An 18,039-nucleotide genomic window follows, 5' to 3' on the forward strand; every position below is an offset into this window, starting at 1 on the left:
TCTTCTTTATTGCTATTATAGCATTTCTATTTTGGTTTATTCCAGTGTCAGTTAGCCAAGCTAATAGGAAATCTAAATTTAATTTGTACAAAAACCAATACAATCAGCAAAGCTTTTTACCTGTATCTGTTCCCAACATTCATTGTCACTGCTGCTATCTGAATCACCAGCATCACTATTGTCACAAGCAAGGATGTCAAGAACATTGTGAGCATAAAATGTTGTCCTTCCATCACCTAGAGATTTCATTCTAGTGTTAGCAAGTCAGTCTACACTTCCAGTAGTAAATATTGACTATCAGCCATTGGGCATTGTGAGCAGATTTTGACTCCAATGTTATTTACATGGTCTTTATACTCTCTTATTCTTATTCAATACAAAGTAATTAGCTTATCATGTTGCTTTTGAGCGATACTGCATCCTTCATTCCAACATTCTATATTATCTGCTATGAGGCAGAAAGCCCAATGTGACACCAATGTACACAAAAGTTTTGACGAAGTAAAATAACACATACCTTTTCAATCTAGAGCACATTATTGGTTTAATATGAAAATAAACACTAAAAAGCTCAAATATATAAAAAGTAATTTCATACCTTATATAATCAAAATATCAAACATATTTAATGCGTGTTTATGGACTTTGACTTCTTGATGATGGCCATTTTGTATATTGCATGCTGATCGCCATATATGGAATAACCAATCAAATTCACTCATTTTGTGTTACAAGAATGTCACGATGGGTATTGGTGCAAAATTTTATCAAAAAACTAGAATAGCTGGAATACAGAAGTCCACTGAAAGGAATGTTACACATATGTCACATGGGGCTTTACAGGGTTAAAACATTATTTTGATCAAACACAATGAAACTTTGGAAATATGACTTTGCAAGATAAGAATGACAGTAAAGTCTAAATATGCTTGAATAGGATAACTGTTTGCGTTGTTGTGGCAACCATGTCTCATTTTCTTTTACACTTTTATCGTCCAGGCTTTTGGAATTGACCGTATCTTTTTTTCGGTTCAGTTAATTTTTCTGATTTTTTGCGTGACGATTGTTATTATTCAAGAAGCATTTTGTTTAACAACAAAGGAATTCTATCTATTTGAATTTCGTTTGCTCACTTGGTATATAGTAGTGGAAACTGCTCATGATGTTGTTAAAAATATGTAAAAATAACTACCTGCATCTTTCTAAATGCTTTATATACGCTTAGTAACGTAGTAAATTGGACGGATTTCTGTATACGGTCAAAAAAATTCTTTGAATCTGAAAAGTGTGCTGTTTAATTGAAAAATTAATCGAGAAGAGAAGTTACTTTCTGGATTGAATCATGAAAATATTGAAAGGTAAGAAGAAATTTATCATCCAAAATGAATTATAATTTTATAACATGTTTCAAAGCGAGGTTCAATTTAGACGATACAAATTGCTTGGCTTATTAAATGTTATCTTTGTAGAAACTATTATAACAACCATGGTTATATATGCCCAAAACTGGCATATTTATATTTCTTTATTCTTCTAGGTGTGAAAACGCTATGAAACGATGTTTACATATAATCATTAAAAATTTAGACAGATCGTGAAACTACAAGTTTTTTAGGCGTTCTCTACTAAAAGTTTCTTTATTCTAATATATTTAAACATCTTACAATGTCAAATTGCCCGTATAACATCGATTTTTCAAACCCACGCACCAATATCGACCAAAGAACCTGGTCGTGATCTGATCTAACTAATTCCCCCCTGTGGGACATACCATTGGACGACACCCCCCTTTCTCCGCCTGGTCAATATAGTCAGAATCTTAAACCATAAATCCCCACGTGGAAATCGGGTGGAAGACAATTCGTTGTAGTTCAAGATGAATTTCCAATATTTAGGACTCTTCTTTTTCCTTTAAAATGGTCTTAACAAAATCGTATCTGCGTTACGTCGAAGCTGGAATCTTTGGCGTAGTGGGAAGTGCTAGAGCTAATGTGTGTCTTGTTCAAAGTGGCGAGAAAAGACGTGAAATTTGCCTCGCGATTGTTCCCGCACTAGAAAATGTATATATTTGGGACGCTAGACTTGGCGAAAAAGTATTCGAAGAGAATTGTTGAAACCTTTAAACAATGTTATATTTTCCACTATTTAAAAGTGTTTTTATGATATGCTTATCTAAATGTCTAGGTGAATGTCTTACAAGGTAACAAGAGCGAAGTGACATGTCTCTGCCTCAGTCCTGACTCTGAACATCTTGCTGTTGGGTGAGTAAAAGAGCTTATCTAATTAAATAATATAGCATTTCATTATGTCTTGTAAATGATGCCGGATATTTACTTCATTGTGGCTAATCAACACTTTTAACAGTAAAAGGTATGGTTGTAAGAAACACAAGGTCAGGCAGGGGAAAGGGCTTGACCACCCTGCTTATAAAAGCCAGATCCTATACCTCCTAACTTATAAAAGCCAGATCCTATACCTCCTAACTTATAAAAGCCAGATCCTATACCTCCTAACTTATAAAAGCCAGATCCTATACCTCCTAACTTATAAAAGCCAGATCCTATACCTCCTAACTTATAAAGCCAGATCCTACTCCTAACTTATAAAGCCAGATCCTATACCTCCTAACTTATAAAAGCCAGATCCTATACCTCCTAACTTATAAAAGCCAGATCCTATACCTCCTAACTTATAAAGCCAGATCCCACCCTTCCCCTTGTATTCTGAAAGATCTTGATATCCAAAAAATGTCAATCACCTGTACAGTATGTAATGTTAAAATAAAAATCTTGCCATTTCCCACGAGTCCCAAACTATTTTAATTTCTACATCTTTGTTAGACTAGATAAATTATATCACTTTGACAACAAGTAATAAAATTTGCCCTTATAAAATAATTTTCCTTGCTTTTGAAAACTGAACAGCTTTTGATCTTAATGTATAAATTTGCAGCTGCTTACAGGCAGAAGAATGTTAAACTTAACCTGCATACATGCACCTCCACCTGCAGTTTATTTTAAATTTTAGGTATGGTGATGGTGTCATCAGAATTTGGAATATAAATAATGGTACATCCTCAGTGACATTTAGGTACATTTCCTGTCATGGAATATATTTTTCATTTTGTTCTATGCTCAACCATTTGTTTACCATCGGTACTAGATTTCTAGTTACAAAACAGTCCAAAACTCATTTCAAAAAATTTTGGTAAACAAACAGTTAATATACTCATCAGCTATTATAATATATGTGCTAGGCACATCAACCAAAATTTTCCAACTTCAAGACCCACAATGCAGCAACAAGGTATAAGAGGTATCCTGGAGAGGGTTACAACTTGTACAGATGTTGCTGATGGTGCATTTTGCCCTATTTAGCCTTTTGTTTGCCATTGCAACTTCTGTGTTCCAATCACAAAGCAGTTCAAAACTCAATTGAGAAAATTTGCCAGTAAACAAGTTACTACTTGAAGACATTTTTACACGCTCTCAACCAAAAGGAACGTGGAAAGTTTTCAAATTTCAGTATATAAAATCAATGAAAGATAAATGAACATTAAATGCCTTGTAATTTACACAGAAACTTCTGAAACTATAAGAATAGTCAATACAACCAGTGTTGTCCCTAAAATATAGTATCAAGCAGTGACATAGTCAATGTCGCACTATTGCATTACTGTGGAAGGGTAGACTTGTGTTTTAGTGTAAAATTATTAATTCTGGTGAATGGATGTGTATCAGCACTAATGTTTTCAAAGATGCAAAGCAACCATCTTCATTAGGCATTTTCTATTCTTGCCATATCTCTTTAAAAGATTAAAAATTATTTCATCTTTTGTTTCATTGAATTTCTTCTAAAGTAAATGGTTTGAAACCGGGAGTATCGTTACATGTTTGTAGATGTAGATCATCCAGGTTGGTATAGTCCTCCAAGTCCTATAGAACAACAAAACAGTCCTTCTCAGGACTATACCAACCGAGCGATCTACATTAACAACATGAATTTCTTCTAGTGGTCATGAACAGTAGTTACAGCTCTTAACTATGATTATACTGGTGTCAAATTGGTGTCTGGATCAAAGGTATTCTTTATTGTGATTTTTATGACACTTGAATCAATTGCTATAAATTGTGAATGGTAGTTTATAAAATGTAAACAATTCATTTGTGTTGTTTTCTGTCACTACTATAGGATACAGATGTCATTGTTTGGGATATAATTAATGACTCAGGAATGTTCGGAATACGATTATGATCATTTAATGTTATATGACAAGTTTTTTTAAAATAAACATGTTTCAACATCTTATGATGCCATCTTCAGTATAATAAAAGTATTGTATGTATTAATGAATATAAATAAAGAGTAATATGATACAGTATTACAATTTATACAATTATGAGTAAATTATATATAAATATTACAATGAAATATTGATTAGAATAAATGATAGTGTATTTATATGAAAGGTGGCATCATGAGATGTTGAAACATGTTGACTAAACTTGTGGTATTCATTAACTGTGCATTATCAATACTGCTTATCGCAGTTATGATTATGTTGATATTCAAAGTAAAGTGCTTTCATGTTTGCTATATTTGACAAATGTTGAGTTTATGTTACTAACTGAGAGTGGGGAGTATGACTTACTAAATAAAAGTCATGTATCGCTATCTGAATACCTATGAACTGAGTGTAGAGGTATGAATTACTGACTTACAGTGGAATATTTAAACTGAGGTCTTGTCACCTACATACACACTGTACGTATGTTGTAAAGCTTAGAAGCTACGTATCATATGACAGAAATGTCAAAGTTAGCGAGTTCTTCATTATATAGCAATGTTTGTTAAGAAAGAGATAAATGATGTGTATGTATGTATAACCACAATGTTCTTAAATTTGTTCTTTCTTCAGACTTAAAGGTCATAAAGGAATGGTGATTTTCAAAATGTTCTTATAACTAGGTAAATGTAGAAGATCTATTTTCATCTTAAATGGCTTTGCTAGTTTGTATTTAATGGTTTTGTCTTTCCTAGTTCCAAAGACACTTTCGTGAAATTTTGGGATCTTGATTCACAGCATTGTTTTCTTACCTTGGTTGGTCATAAAACAGAGATGAATGGAACCTATGAATTTGTTGTTATGATAGGATGTAGGAGTTGTCTACCCTTACTCTCCGTAAAAGAATAAGGATGAATACTTGGCTAGAAACATGGATTTAGGAACAGTAATAAAGTCACTGTAATGTACATTTTAAGGTTTGGGGCTTTGTCGTCGTCAAGAATGAAACAAGGTTAATTACTGGTTGTGCTGATAGTGAATTGAGAGTTTGGAAAATTAGTACAAAGATGATAGAACAGAAAGACGCGAAGACACGAGAAAACGAAAGACAACAACGCAATCTAGCGAGGATGGTGTAGGAGAAATAGAGGTACATAAGAGGTATTTTGTGGTCATTTCTCGGCGTTGTTTTGCATGATGCATGAGGGATAATTGTGGATGCTACTTAAATTCAGGAAACCAAATTTGAGATCTTTAGTTTTAATGCGTGTATGACGTAATATTAGGATTGTTGGTGGATATTTGTGGGTGTATTAGGAATGTTGATGGTATTTGTGAGGTAAATTAGGACTATTGGTGAATATTTGTGAGGTATACAGTATTAGGAATGTTGGTTGATATTTGTGGATAGGATTGTTGTCGATTTTGTGAATATTACTATGTTAAGCTAAACTAATAAGGTCTCTAATAAACTTTGTGTTTATAATTTGGCCATCTGCATAAGACCTGTCACCACTGTATCAAGCATTTAGTCTTGTTTTAAATTCATAAGTAAGCATTAAGTTCTAGTTTGAACTCGGATTTCAACTTCTATATTTCGAATTTCAATAGGAATTCCTTTCGTGTACAATGATTGGCTCTGTCATGAGAAGCTCAACTGATCGCGTAGTGACGCTGTATTGCGATCTTTCACGAACTTATATTGGTTGTCATGTACGTACGTTATGTAAGAAGTTTTTATTTGAGATTTGGATTGTAAAAAATTGCTATGGAGATGATGAACATTATGTGGCTACAGCTCAGCTTTATGTTAGAACCTAGTATCAACTATAAATGGCTTTTCTGATTGGATTAATCAAACATTAATGATAAACATTAAGTTTTCGTTCTTTATAATTCTATAGCTTATTGTATTTCATTGTACTATATAAAACCCTCGACAATAGCAACGCACAGCTTTCTAAGAAGTGGGTTTGGTATTCAATTATGGAAAACAAAATATTTAATTTACATATCAATTTTGCTTCGGTCACCGAGAGTCGTGTTGACATCTTGAGGGAATGTTCATTATAAAAGCAACTGTCTGAGTAATTTTCGTGTAATTTTTGCAGTAGCAAATATTGCTCGGTTTTCATTGGAAAAACTTCATTCTAATGTCGACCATAGATTGTCATTATTCATTTCATGATAACCAAGTTGAGAATGTAGTATTTTACGTATGTCAATAACATTCACGGTTATGAATGATTTTTGCAAAATATAATCAATATTTCTTATTTCACGAGAGGACTAAAGAACAGATGTGGTTATGTGAAGATAATTTTTATTTGTTTAGGGTGCTAATTCTACGTTAGAAATGTTTCGTCTTGCATCAGAAGACGAAATAAAAAAACGCTTGGCAAAAAGACGAAAAAAGATTTTAAAGAAGCAAAGGTTGTTGACTTTGAAATTTTAAAACTGTATTCAAGCTTTTTTATTCTCATACATGTGATATTTTTTACCATTATTTATTCCTAGATCACAAGGATTGGAAGCCGACGAGCTGACGGTTAGATAATTTTTGTTACGTGAAATTTGTGTGCAAAGAATTTTGACGAATCAAAATATACGTAGTTTACGCGAAGACATCACAATCTTGCCTCGTTTCTGTAACATTGTGATATTTCTCTTATTTTGTGAGTAGTTCTTATATATATTATGTCAAAATCCTGGAGCATATTTGGTTTTGTTGCTTGAAATGAAATAGATTTTGAGAATATAGAAACAGAAATACCTAGGAAAGAATCAGATATGCATTTTTCCAACATTTTAATTGTGTATTTGCGCACTATTTGTCTTATTTTTGAAACATGTTTTAACATTACTTTTATTTTATCAGGTTTCTGAAAACGTCTTAGCCACCGTCGAAGACGAGATTATAAAATTACCCGATGTTAAAACGACCTCAAAGATAAGGTAAAATGATGTATGGAGTACAAATGTTGTAATTCGCTTGTGGAAGTCAAGCGTTTTGTGTGTGAGAGAGTATTTTTTTAGACGTGCTCTTCTCAACGGATGTTTTTTCTTAAATATAACACAGACAAAGTTTATCGTTATTTGAAATTAATCAATGTTGTTTTAACACTTTCATAAATGCAATATTTTTAAGCCGTTTTACAATGTCAGTTTTAAAAATTGCTTGTTCAAGATGGCGGAATAAAAAAGTTATTTTTAAACGATTTTTATGATTGAATAGTCGTTTCTAGTCCTCCTCGTACATACGTACGTACGTCGTTCATTCACTTGTTTTGCTTTCCCTCCATTATAAAATACAAACATTGTTTTTTCTTATTAGGTCATTTGACTTTGCATTGAATTCAAATAATGATCTAAAGGTATCTCATTATTTTTGTCCGCGATTTTATTTTATATTTGAGAACTATGGATGTGTTAAATTGATGTTTCTGTATAATTCCAACTGTTGTCAAATAGTCATTTTGAACGATGAGAAATAGTCTTTCGTCATTTTTTATCATCTTATTTGATTGTACATGTAAAGAATGCGTAGTATACTGAATACTATGGAATTAGTTGCATCCACTTGAAATAAGAAGTTTTTTAATTTCTACAGATTTCATTATTACTACACAACAACAGCGTAGAGTTTCATGTCTTCAATGAAGAAAAGAAAGATTCAACTAATATACTTTCCATAAAGACACCTGGTCATCGTAGTGATGTAAGGTATGTGGCTACGTAGATCTCAATTAACTTGGAATGTGATGACAATAAGTTAAAGTCTTAAATCTCACGTGCCTTTGAAGCGTCATGCTCAACAGCTCACTTCATCTGTTTGATCCTAGCTTTGTTACTTTAGGACTTTGTCATTCAATTCTGACGATTCCTGCATCCTCTCTGGCGCAGCTGAAAGTGTTAAATTGTGGAACAGGAAAATAAACAGATTTTTAAAGTTGTGTTTGTGTATTTGCTTGTAATTTCTTTAACTACAACGTACAATGATGCATATTTTTTTAATTTTTATCAAGTTGTACCAACAGGATTATCGTTCTTTCTGTTAGGCGAATAAGGTTCGAATAAATTTTAATGGGGGATTGGGAGTGAAAAAAATCAAAGTTTACTAAAAAAGCCATTATGCAAGGAATTAAAATAGCATTCAGAAGGATGTAAAATTGCCGTAACAGACTTACGTACTCTACGCTATCATTGTTTGTGGGTGGAAAGAGTGACTGTGTCTATGTCAACCTGTGATGATATTTCTAATAAATTTATAGATCGACTCAGAAATGCATCCGAACAATGTCTTCTGGTTATTGTCTAAGTTCGCTCTTTGTACCTGGTGACAGACACGTTGTTGTTGGTACTAAGGTATTCCGGATTAATAAATGTGACTTTATAAAGTAGTGAGACAATGTAAGGTCATGTTACAGACACATTGTTGTTGGTACTAAGGTATACAACAATAGAAGATGACTTTATAAAGTATTGAGACAAGTATGATGTTGACCCTCTAAATTTCCTTTACAGGCTGGCAAACTCGAAATATTTGACGTTTCGTCTGGTTCATTGCTTGAAACTGTGGACGCACACGATGGTGCTATTTGGTCGTTGTGTTTAGCTCCCGATAATGTAAGGGACTTTACTTCATTTTAAAAAACATATTTTTGGTCCAGTCGTTGGAAAGTAACATTTTTGACAAAATTTGTGGACAGCCATGCCCTTCTTAATATGCTTTCTTTCGATTATTTCTGTAACAAAAATAGCAGAGATCTTTTTTTGGCAAACTTAAGTTATTCTGCTGCTTGTCATTTTGTAACTCCTTGAAGAAACAAGTGACGTATGCTTCACTTCTCTCCCCCCCCCCTCGTCGTCAGAGGGAGCTCCAGACTACGTACGTTTTGGTGATGAAATGCTACGTACGAAATGCTACGTAGTCTGGAGCTCCCTCGTCGTCAGAGGGAGCTCCAGACTACGTAGCATTTAGAAATGATGATTTTATCAATTTCTAGACGCTATTCGCCTCAGGAAGTGGTGACAAGGATGTAAAATTTTGGGAATTTGATTTGATTACGGATGAGAACTATTCAACGACCAGGTATTAAATATTTTGCATGTAAAGCAACGTTTGCACTCAACGTGATTTTTCTCACTCTTTTAACTTTGTAAGACGAAAAATTTCCATTGTCTGTCGGAGGAAAAACAACTTCATGTACTAATTCTGTTGAAGCTTGTGTTCTAAAGTTTTTTCTCTTGTTTTTCTTGTGCATTTCATGATGTTTGTAAAGAAAAGTGGTTAAATGTGACCATCCGCTCTTAGTTTCTTCAATCCTCAGCTTAACATTTTCTAATTGTATGATTCAATATTGTCTAATTGCTTTATGTATTTTGTTGTACAATTGGGTGATTCATTTTGTATATTTATTTTTAGTCAAAGATTAAGTATTTGTCATGCGCGAACATTAAAGATGAATGATGACGTAATGTGTGTAAAGTTCAGGTTAGTTGTTGATTTATTCGCCTGGGGGGGTGGGAGGGTATATGTACTTATGATCTTTCATTTAATCACGTGCCAACCTTCGTTGCAGTCTAAATCAAAAGTTTATTGCCGTGGCTTTGCTTGATTTTACAATGAAAATTTTCTTCACTGATACATTGAAGGTAAGTTGTTAAATATTTTTGTACGTAGTTATTGATATTGGATAGCAGTTGATAGTATTTGATAGCAGTTGATGATATTGGATAGTAGTTGATGATAATGTATAGCAGTTGATGATATTTGATAGAAGTTGGTTTTGGATAGCAGTAGTCAGAATATTTTCATTTGTTGCTGTAGATCACTTTAAAGATGACACCTTGTACGAAATTCTCCCATGTTTTTTCTATGAATCACGATAAAAATGCACTTTGAGTTAGAACTGTTTCCTTTTCCTACAAAAAAATTCACTAAAAAATCCACTTTTGTAAAAAGAAGGCGATATTTTTGTGTTTAAGCTAGTTACGTAACATTGGATTAATGTATGCTTTCCATCAACGTTATAAATTGATTACAGAAGTCTCAAAAATTTAACTAAATAAACATTTTCCTACCCATTTATCCTAATTACTTTTGTATTCATTCTTTAAATGTGGTTACTTTTCCCGCGTCGTTATTTAGTTCTTCCTATCCCTCTATGGTCATAAATTACCTGTTGTTACCATGGATATATCAACGGTACGTTTTATTCATATGACGTGTGTTTCAAAGTATCAACGTTTGACTGTCGTATTTGATAGCAGTGGATTGTGTTTGTGAGAAGAATCCTTAGCCTACGTCATACATTTTGTATACGTCACATCCGTTTTAGCTGTCGCATAAATTATACTGTTTTTTTTCAAGCTCACACGAACGGCTTCCAACTCTGTTTTGATATCATGTTTTATAATATGTTTTTTATTTTTGGTTGAAAGAACTTTACCACATAAAATACAAGAAAAATACGTATACACAAAAGATACATTACCAAGCTGTAAATAAGTCATTTCGCAATAGCTTTTCGAATTAGATATTTTGGAATTAAATTTACAAAGTGAATCAATTTTAAATAATTAAAACATTAATAATTTATGCGACAGTTCAAAAGAATGTAAAATTTGATGTTTATGAGAATGTAATGAAAATTAATTTGAAACTTTAAAAAAGACGTACATAATGTCAACTATGTATGACCGTGTAAATTTTTACCAATCCTCTGTTCTGAAAGTGTAGAGCGTGTAGCGGTCCATCTCTTGACCACTTTGTATTAGTGAACGCTTTTCAATGGCGTCGTTATTTATTTTTGAAACTTTTCTTTGTCTTTGGATTCGTAATTTTGTCATCCTTGATTCATTTTTTACAGGATAACGTTCTCCTCGTTTCTGGTGGCGTTGACAAGAACATTAAGATTTGGGGTTTGGATTTTGGTGATTGTCGAAAATCAATATTCGCCCATGATGACAGGTACGTACAATGTAATTTTAAATGACAGGTACACAATTTTATGATAGTAATATATGATAGCCTAAAACAGTTGATTATATCCCTACTATACACTCGTATCCTATGTACATCTTCATTTTACCCTGTAAACCCTCTTACCCTGGTTACATCATTGTTTCGTCATCACCATACCTTGTACGTCTATAACATACTAGTAAACCACGTCCTCAAATTTTTATACGTAGATTTCCTGCATATTTTTACCCGCATGTTATCAACATTACACCCACAATACCATTATATTATATTCACATGTTATCAACATTACACCTAGTAATACCTACATGTACTTTCATTGTATACTTTATATTCTCATGTTATCAACATTTTACATAGTAATACCTCCATGTACTTTCGTTGTATACCTTGTATTCTCATGTTATCAACATTACTCATAGTAATACCTACATGTACTTTCGTTGTATACCTTATATTCTCATGTTATCAATAATACACTTCCTAATACCTACATGTACTTTCATTGTGTACCTTATGTTCTCATGGTATCAACATTACTCATAGTAATACCTACTTGTACTTTCATTGTGTACCATATATACTCATGTTATCAACATTACACCCCACAATACCTACATGTACTTTTATTGTGTACCTTATACTCTCATGTTAACAACATTACACATGGTAATACCTACATGTACTTTCATTTTATACCTTATATTCTTATGGTATCAACATTACACCTAGTAATACCTACATGTATATTCGTTATTTATAATATAACAACTTTAATCTTCTTTTAGTGTCATGGCCGTGAAGTTCGTGCCAAAAACTCATTATTTCTTCAGTGCAAGTAAAGATAAAACGATAAAATATTGGGACGCTGACAGATTTCTTCATGTTACGACCTTAGAAGGTCATCATTCAGAAATATGGAGTCTTGCAATCAGCCATGACGGCGAGTTTGTTGTAAGTGTCAAGTATGGAAGGTTTTAGATAATGTTAAACATAAGTTTGCTTGATATGAATGTAAGTGTCAAGTATGGAAGGTTTAGATAATGTTAAACATAAGTTTGCTTGATATGAATGTAAGTCTCAAGTATGGAAGGTTTAGATAATGTTAAACATAAGTTTACTTGATATGAATGTAAGTGTCAAGTATGGAAGGTTTAGATAATGTTAAACATAAGTTTGCTTGATATGAATGTAAGTGTCAAGTATGGAAGGTTTAGATAATGTTAAACATAAGTTTGCTTGATATGAATGTAAGTGTCAAGTATGAAAGGTTTTAGATAATGTTAAACCTAAGTTTGCTTGATATGAATGAAAGTGTTAAGTATGGAAGGTTTAGATAATGTTAAACATAAGTTTGCTTGATGTGAATGTAAGTGTCAAGTATGGAAGGTTTAGATAATGTTAAACATAAGTTTGCTTGATATGAATGTAAGTGTCAAGTATGGAAGGTTTTAGATAATGTTAAACATAGGTTTGCTTGATATGAATGAAAGAATAAACGAAAAACGTTATTACCAATAAGAGTACCAAAGATCAACACTTATTCTTAACACTCCAGTTCCACATGCATTTTATTTTATCTTATAGATCAGTGGGTCACATGATAAATCATTAAGACTTTGGGAACGAACGGACGAACCGTTGTTTGTCGAAGAGGAGAGAGATGGTACTCTACATAGATCTGTTGCTGGAGCTACAAAAATATGCGTATAGTACCTGTACTTTCAATGTTTATTTTAATTTTTCTATTTAGGAGAGAGAAGCAAATTACGAAGAAAGCGCCGTAACAGGAGTTGAAACAATTGTAAGATTCTTTTTACTATGTAACATGAGATATGTATGTTCCATCTTGAGCCCAAGTACTCTGTATTTGTTATATACTTTCACTATGGAAAATATCTTGTGGAAGTTGCATTTATTGCACTAAATAAATTCATTTATTTAAACCATGATGTTGTTTAGATTCCAGGTGAACAAGACACAGAAGCTGTTAAAGCTGGCAAGAAAACTATCGAGACGATCAAAGGAGTTAGTTTTGTTGTTGTATTAGCATTGCAAGTTAATTTTATTGGTTTTGTGCCCTGTGCCCCCTGTAGTACCTGAAAGACACCTCAAAATCATACAGATATATCGAAAACTGTAGTACACCAAAGACATGTGAAGACTGTGAATATCTGAGACCAAGTGTTTAAGCTTACATTGAGACGGGGTACTCGGAAGATATTATAGTAGAATATAGATACTTGGAAGATTATACAGTATGATGGGGATACTTGGAGGATATTACAGTATAATATACAATATACGCCTGGAGATTACTATGTTGATGTTTGTTCTCTTATCTTTTCATTAGGCTGAAAGAATCATGGAGGCCATTGAATTGTATAAGGAAGAAAGACAGAAAGAACTTGAACATAAAGCGAGTCAAGTGACAAAAGACAAAACGGTAGGTTTTTTATTTCTTGCTCTGCACATCTACAAAATGTTTATGTTATACGTATAGACAATCTTCAATCTTAAATGAAAGGTTTGTTATTTCTTGCTCTGCACATCAACAAAATGTTTATGTTGTACGTATAGACAATCTTAAATCTTAAATGAAAGGTTTGTTATTTCTTGCTCTGCACATCAACAAAATGTATATGTTGTACGTATGGACAATCTTAAATCTTAAATGAAAGGTTTGTTATTTCTTGCTTTGCACATCTACAAAATGTTTATGTTATACGTATGGACAATCTTAAATCTTAAATGAAAGGTTTGTTATTTCTTGCTCTGCACATCTACAAAATGTTTATGTTATACGTATAGACAATCTTCAATCTTAAATGAAAGGTTTGTTATTTCTTGCTCTGCACATCTACAAAATGTTTATGTTGTACGTATAGACAATCTTAAATCTTAAATGAAAGGTTTTTTATTTCTTGCTCTGCACATCTACAAAATGTTTATGTTATACGTATAGACAATCTTCAATCTTAAATGAAAGGTTTGTTATTTCTTGCTCTGCACATCAACAAAATGTTTATGTTATACGTATGGACAATCTTAAATCTTAAATGAAAGGTTTGTTATTTCTTGCTCTGCACATCAACAAAATGTTTATGTTGTACGTATAGACAATCTTAAATCTTAAATGAAAGGTTTGTTATTTCTTGCTCTGCACATCAACAAAATGTTTATGTTATACGTATGGACAATCTTAAATCTTAAATGAAAGGATTGTTATTTCTTGCTCTGCACATCTACAAAATGTTTATGTTATACGTATGGACAATCTTAAATCTTAAATGAAAGGTTTGTTATTTCTTGCTCTGCACATCTACAAAATGTTTATGTTATACGTATAGACAATCTTCAATCTTAAATGAAAGGTTTGTTATTTCTTGCTCTGCACATCAACAAAATGTTTATGTTGTACGTATAGACAATCTTAAATCTTAAATGAAAGGTTTGTTATTTCTTGCTCTGCACATCAACAAAATGTTTATGTTATACGTATGGAGAATCTTAAATCTTAAATGAAAGGTTTGTTATTTCTTGCTCTGCACATCAACAAAATGTTTATGTTGTACGTATAGACAATCTTAAATCTTAAATGAAAGGTTTGTTATTTCTTGCTCTGCACATCAACAAAATGTATATGTTATACGTATGGACAATCTTAAATCTTAAATGAAAGGTTTGTTATTTCTTGCTCTGCACATCTACAAAATGTTTATGTTATACGTATGGACAATCTTAAATCTTAAATGAAAGGTTTGTTATTTCTTGCTCTGCACATCTACAAAATGTTTATGTTATACGTATGGACAATCTTAAATCTTAAATGAAAGGTTTGTTATTTCTTGCTCTGCACATCAACAAAATGTTTATGTTATACGTATGGACAATCTTAAATCTTAAATGAAAGGATTGTTATTTCTTGCTCTGCACATCTACAAAATGTTTATGTTATACGTATGGACAATCTTAAATCTTAAATGAAAGGTTTGTTATTTCTTGCTCTGCACATCAACAAAATGTTTATGTTGTACGTATAGACAATCTTAAATCTTAAATGAAAGGTTTGTTATTTCTTGCTCTGCACATCTACAAAATGTTTATGTTATACGTATGGACAATCTTAAATCTTAAATGAAAGGTTTGTTATTTCTTGCTCTGCACATCAACAAAATGTTTATGTTATACGTATGGACAATCTTAAATCTTAAATGAAAGGATTGTTATTTCTTGCTCTGCACATCTACAAAATGTTTATGTTATACGTATGGACAATCTTAAATCTTAAATGAAAGGTTTGTTATTTCTTGCTCTGCACATCTACAAAATGTTTATGTTATACGTATAGACAATCTTCAATCTTAAATGAAAGGTTTGTTATTTCTTGCTCTGCACATCAACAAAATGTTTATGTTGTACGTATAGACAATCTTAAATCTTAAATGAAAGGTTTGTTATTTCTTGCTCTGCACATCAACAAAATGTTTATGTTATACGTATAGACAATCTTCAATCTTAAATGAAAGGTTTGTTATTTCTTGCTCTGCACATCAACAAAATGTATATGTTGTACGTATGGACAATCTTAAATGAAAGGTTTGTTATTTCTTGCTTTGCACATCTACAAAATGTTTATGTTATACGTATGGACAATCTTAAATCTTAAATGAAAGGTTTGTTATTTCTTGCTCTGCACATCTACAAAATGTTTATGTTATACGTATAGACAATCTTAAATGAAAGGTTTGTTATTTCTTGCTCTGCACATCAACAAAATGTTTATGTTATACGTATGGACAATCTTAAATCTTAAATGAACAATGTTAAATAACCATAACCGGCAACATCACAAAACTTTCCACTGTTATTAAAGCCTACCTGTGAAACTACCACCAATATTTTCTTACTCTTTGATTTTGACCACGCCCTGCATCGTTATTTAACCCTACCCATGAAACCAACAATATTTTCCTGCTCTCTAATTGGGACAACGCCCTACACTGTTATTAAACTCTACCAATGAAACCACCATTATTTTCATACTGTCTAATTGGGACCACGCTCTGCACTGACCTACCCATGAAACTACCACCAATATTTCCACACTCTCTAATTGGAACCACGCCCTTCACTATTGTCTGATTTATACAGAAAATCCCAGTTTCGTTTTTTAAACAAGTTCTTTTTGTTCTCACATACATTTTCTTTCATTTGAACAGCTTCCAAAGCGCGCCATTCATCCGATTCTTGCTGCCCTTGGTAATGTCAGTGTAAGTTTACTATATCTTTAATGTTTCCATTTAAGAACAACATGAAGGCCACGTGATACAAGATGAAAGTCACGTGCATGTTGAACATGATTAATGTAAATATTAATGTAATGTTAAGATTGCAAGATTTACATACGTACGTACGTAGATAAGGGGAAAATGGATGAGATGGCTTTACATTTATAATAACTATATGTTTGTAAATGTAGATCATCCAGGTTGGTATAGTCCTGAGAAGGACTGTTTTTGTTGTTGTTGACTGACGTTTCGACAACCTTAGCGGCAGTCATCTTCAGAGTCAATAGAAGAGTAAACGTCAGGTTAGCCACATTAGTTATCTGGTTCTTACGTAACAATCTGAATAGCCTCTTGTGTGTTTACTTTATTACGATCATTTGGACGACAGAGCGAACAACTTGCTAACGACTACATACGTTTTGCAAGCAACGTCAGACGTATACGCCAACAACTCTTGTTCAACCACCGCTGCAAGGATTTTTGTCTCGTTCCGGCAGGACTTAGAATTAAGTACTCGTTGAACACACAAGAGGCTATTCAGATTGATACGTAAGAACCAGATAACAAACGTGGCTAACCTGACGTTTACTCTTCATTTGACTCTGAAGATGACTGCCGCTAAGGTTGTCGAAACGTCAGTCAACAACACCATCAACAGTCCTTCTCAGGACTGTACCAACCCTGACGATCTACATTTACAAACATGTAAAGATACTCCCGGGTTCAAACCATTTACTTTATTTATAATAACTCTAGAAAAAATGAGAGTTGAATGTAAAATACACAGGATTTGTAATAATGAAATAAAATATCTTGACCACGAAGATGGAGGCCATAAATATTGTTGTTCTACGATTGAATGCCTGTCTATGTCAGCCTCCTTTTCCCGGACCATATAATTACGACGTTTTTAAAAAAATTTTTCTTCTCACAGCTTGTGCAGTATGTACTTCTAGTGGTGAAAAAAGTAAAGTCAAGGTAAAGTTGAAGTATTATAAAGAGCAGAAAATTATCCCGTGAAGTATCGTTGTTTGTACTAAAAGTTAATTTAGAGCATTTTAAAAGTAAAGTATGGCAAAGTGTCTCGTTGGAGATACTAAAGGAATTAAATATTAAGCGTTATTAGAATACAGTAGAGAGGTATCTTATGAAGCAAGTGTTTTTCTACAAAACATTTAAATTATTTAATTTCAGCGAACTTGAAGAATCATTGCTTGTGTTACCGTTTGACTATGTTATTGATGTACTGAAACTTCTTCTTGAGTGGATTAAGGTAAAGTGAAATGTATTTTGACTCCTTTGTCCTTACTTCACATGGTACAGGTTTCGTTTTCAAATTTTCCTCATCCCAGATGTACGTGATTTTTTAGAATGGTTGGGAAACAGAGTTAAGTTGTCGATGTCTGTTCTTTCTGCTGCGGTAAGATTAAGACGTAATTTTATTTTATGTTTCGATCGATATTTTTTTCAATACG

General features: G+C 32.7%; 1 protein-coding gene and 1 long non-coding RNA gene across 2 annotated transcripts in view; both read left to right on the forward strand.

Moving 5' to 3' along the window:
• Positions 1-1,855: 1,855 nt before the first annotated feature.
• The window catches only part of LOC124441553 (WD repeat-containing protein 3-like), a 77,368-nt gene continuing 61,184 nt past the window's right edge, over positions 1,856-18,039 (forward strand). The window contains exons 1-28 of the mRNA XM_046992029.1: positions 1,856-2,093; positions 2,185-2,261; positions 3,028-3,090; positions 4,919-4,940; positions 5,346-5,435; positions 5,897-5,998; positions 6,621-6,718; positions 6,803-6,833; positions 7,164-7,240; positions 7,620-7,659; positions 7,896-8,008; positions 8,142-8,234; positions 8,557-8,650; positions 8,810-8,911; positions 9,292-9,377; positions 9,711-9,779; positions 9,868-9,940; positions 10,437-10,493; positions 11,158-11,258; positions 12,062-12,227; positions 12,861-12,980; positions 13,027-13,077; positions 13,236-13,301; positions 13,627-13,719; positions 16,496-16,546; positions 17,499-17,542; positions 17,759-17,837; positions 17,935-17,984. Of these exons, the coding sequence (XP_046847985.1) occupies positions 1,917-2,093; positions 2,185-2,261; positions 3,028-3,090; positions 4,919-4,940; positions 5,346-5,435; positions 5,897-5,998; positions 6,621-6,718; positions 6,803-6,833; positions 7,164-7,240; positions 7,620-7,659; positions 7,896-8,008; positions 8,142-8,234; positions 8,557-8,650; positions 8,810-8,911; positions 9,292-9,377; positions 9,711-9,779; positions 9,868-9,940; positions 10,437-10,493; positions 11,158-11,258; positions 12,062-12,227; positions 12,861-12,980; positions 13,027-13,077; positions 13,236-13,301; positions 13,627-13,719; positions 16,496-16,546; positions 17,499-17,542; positions 17,759-17,837; positions 17,935-17,984 (2,285 nt within the window). The 5' untranslated portion in view covers positions 1,856-1,916. The remainder of the gene's footprint in view (positions 2,094-2,184; positions 2,262-3,027; positions 3,091-4,918; positions 4,941-5,345; positions 5,436-5,896; positions 5,999-6,620; positions 6,719-6,802; positions 6,834-7,163; positions 7,241-7,619; positions 7,660-7,895; positions 8,009-8,141; positions 8,235-8,556; positions 8,651-8,809; positions 8,912-9,291; positions 9,378-9,710; positions 9,780-9,867; positions 9,941-10,436; positions 10,494-11,157; positions 11,259-12,061; positions 12,228-12,860; positions 12,981-13,026; positions 13,078-13,235; positions 13,302-13,626; positions 13,720-16,495; positions 16,547-17,498; positions 17,543-17,758; positions 17,838-17,934; positions 17,985-18,039) is intronic.
• LOC124443356 lies at positions 4,615-5,118 on the forward strand. The gene is made up of 3 exons (XR_006947632.1): positions 4,615-4,702; positions 4,919-4,968; positions 5,041-5,118. It is a non-coding gene; the product is annotated as an uncharacterized LOC124443356 (long non-coding RNA).

This window comes from Xenia sp. Carnegie-2017, unplaced genomic scaffold (genome assembly GCF_021976095.1).
Source record: "Xenia sp. Carnegie-2017 unplaced genomic scaffold, XeniaSp_v1 HiC_scaffold_20, whole genome shotgun sequence".
NCBI lineage: Eukaryota > Metazoa > Cnidaria > Anthozoa > Malacalcyonacea > Xeniidae > Xenia > Xenia sp. Carnegie-2017.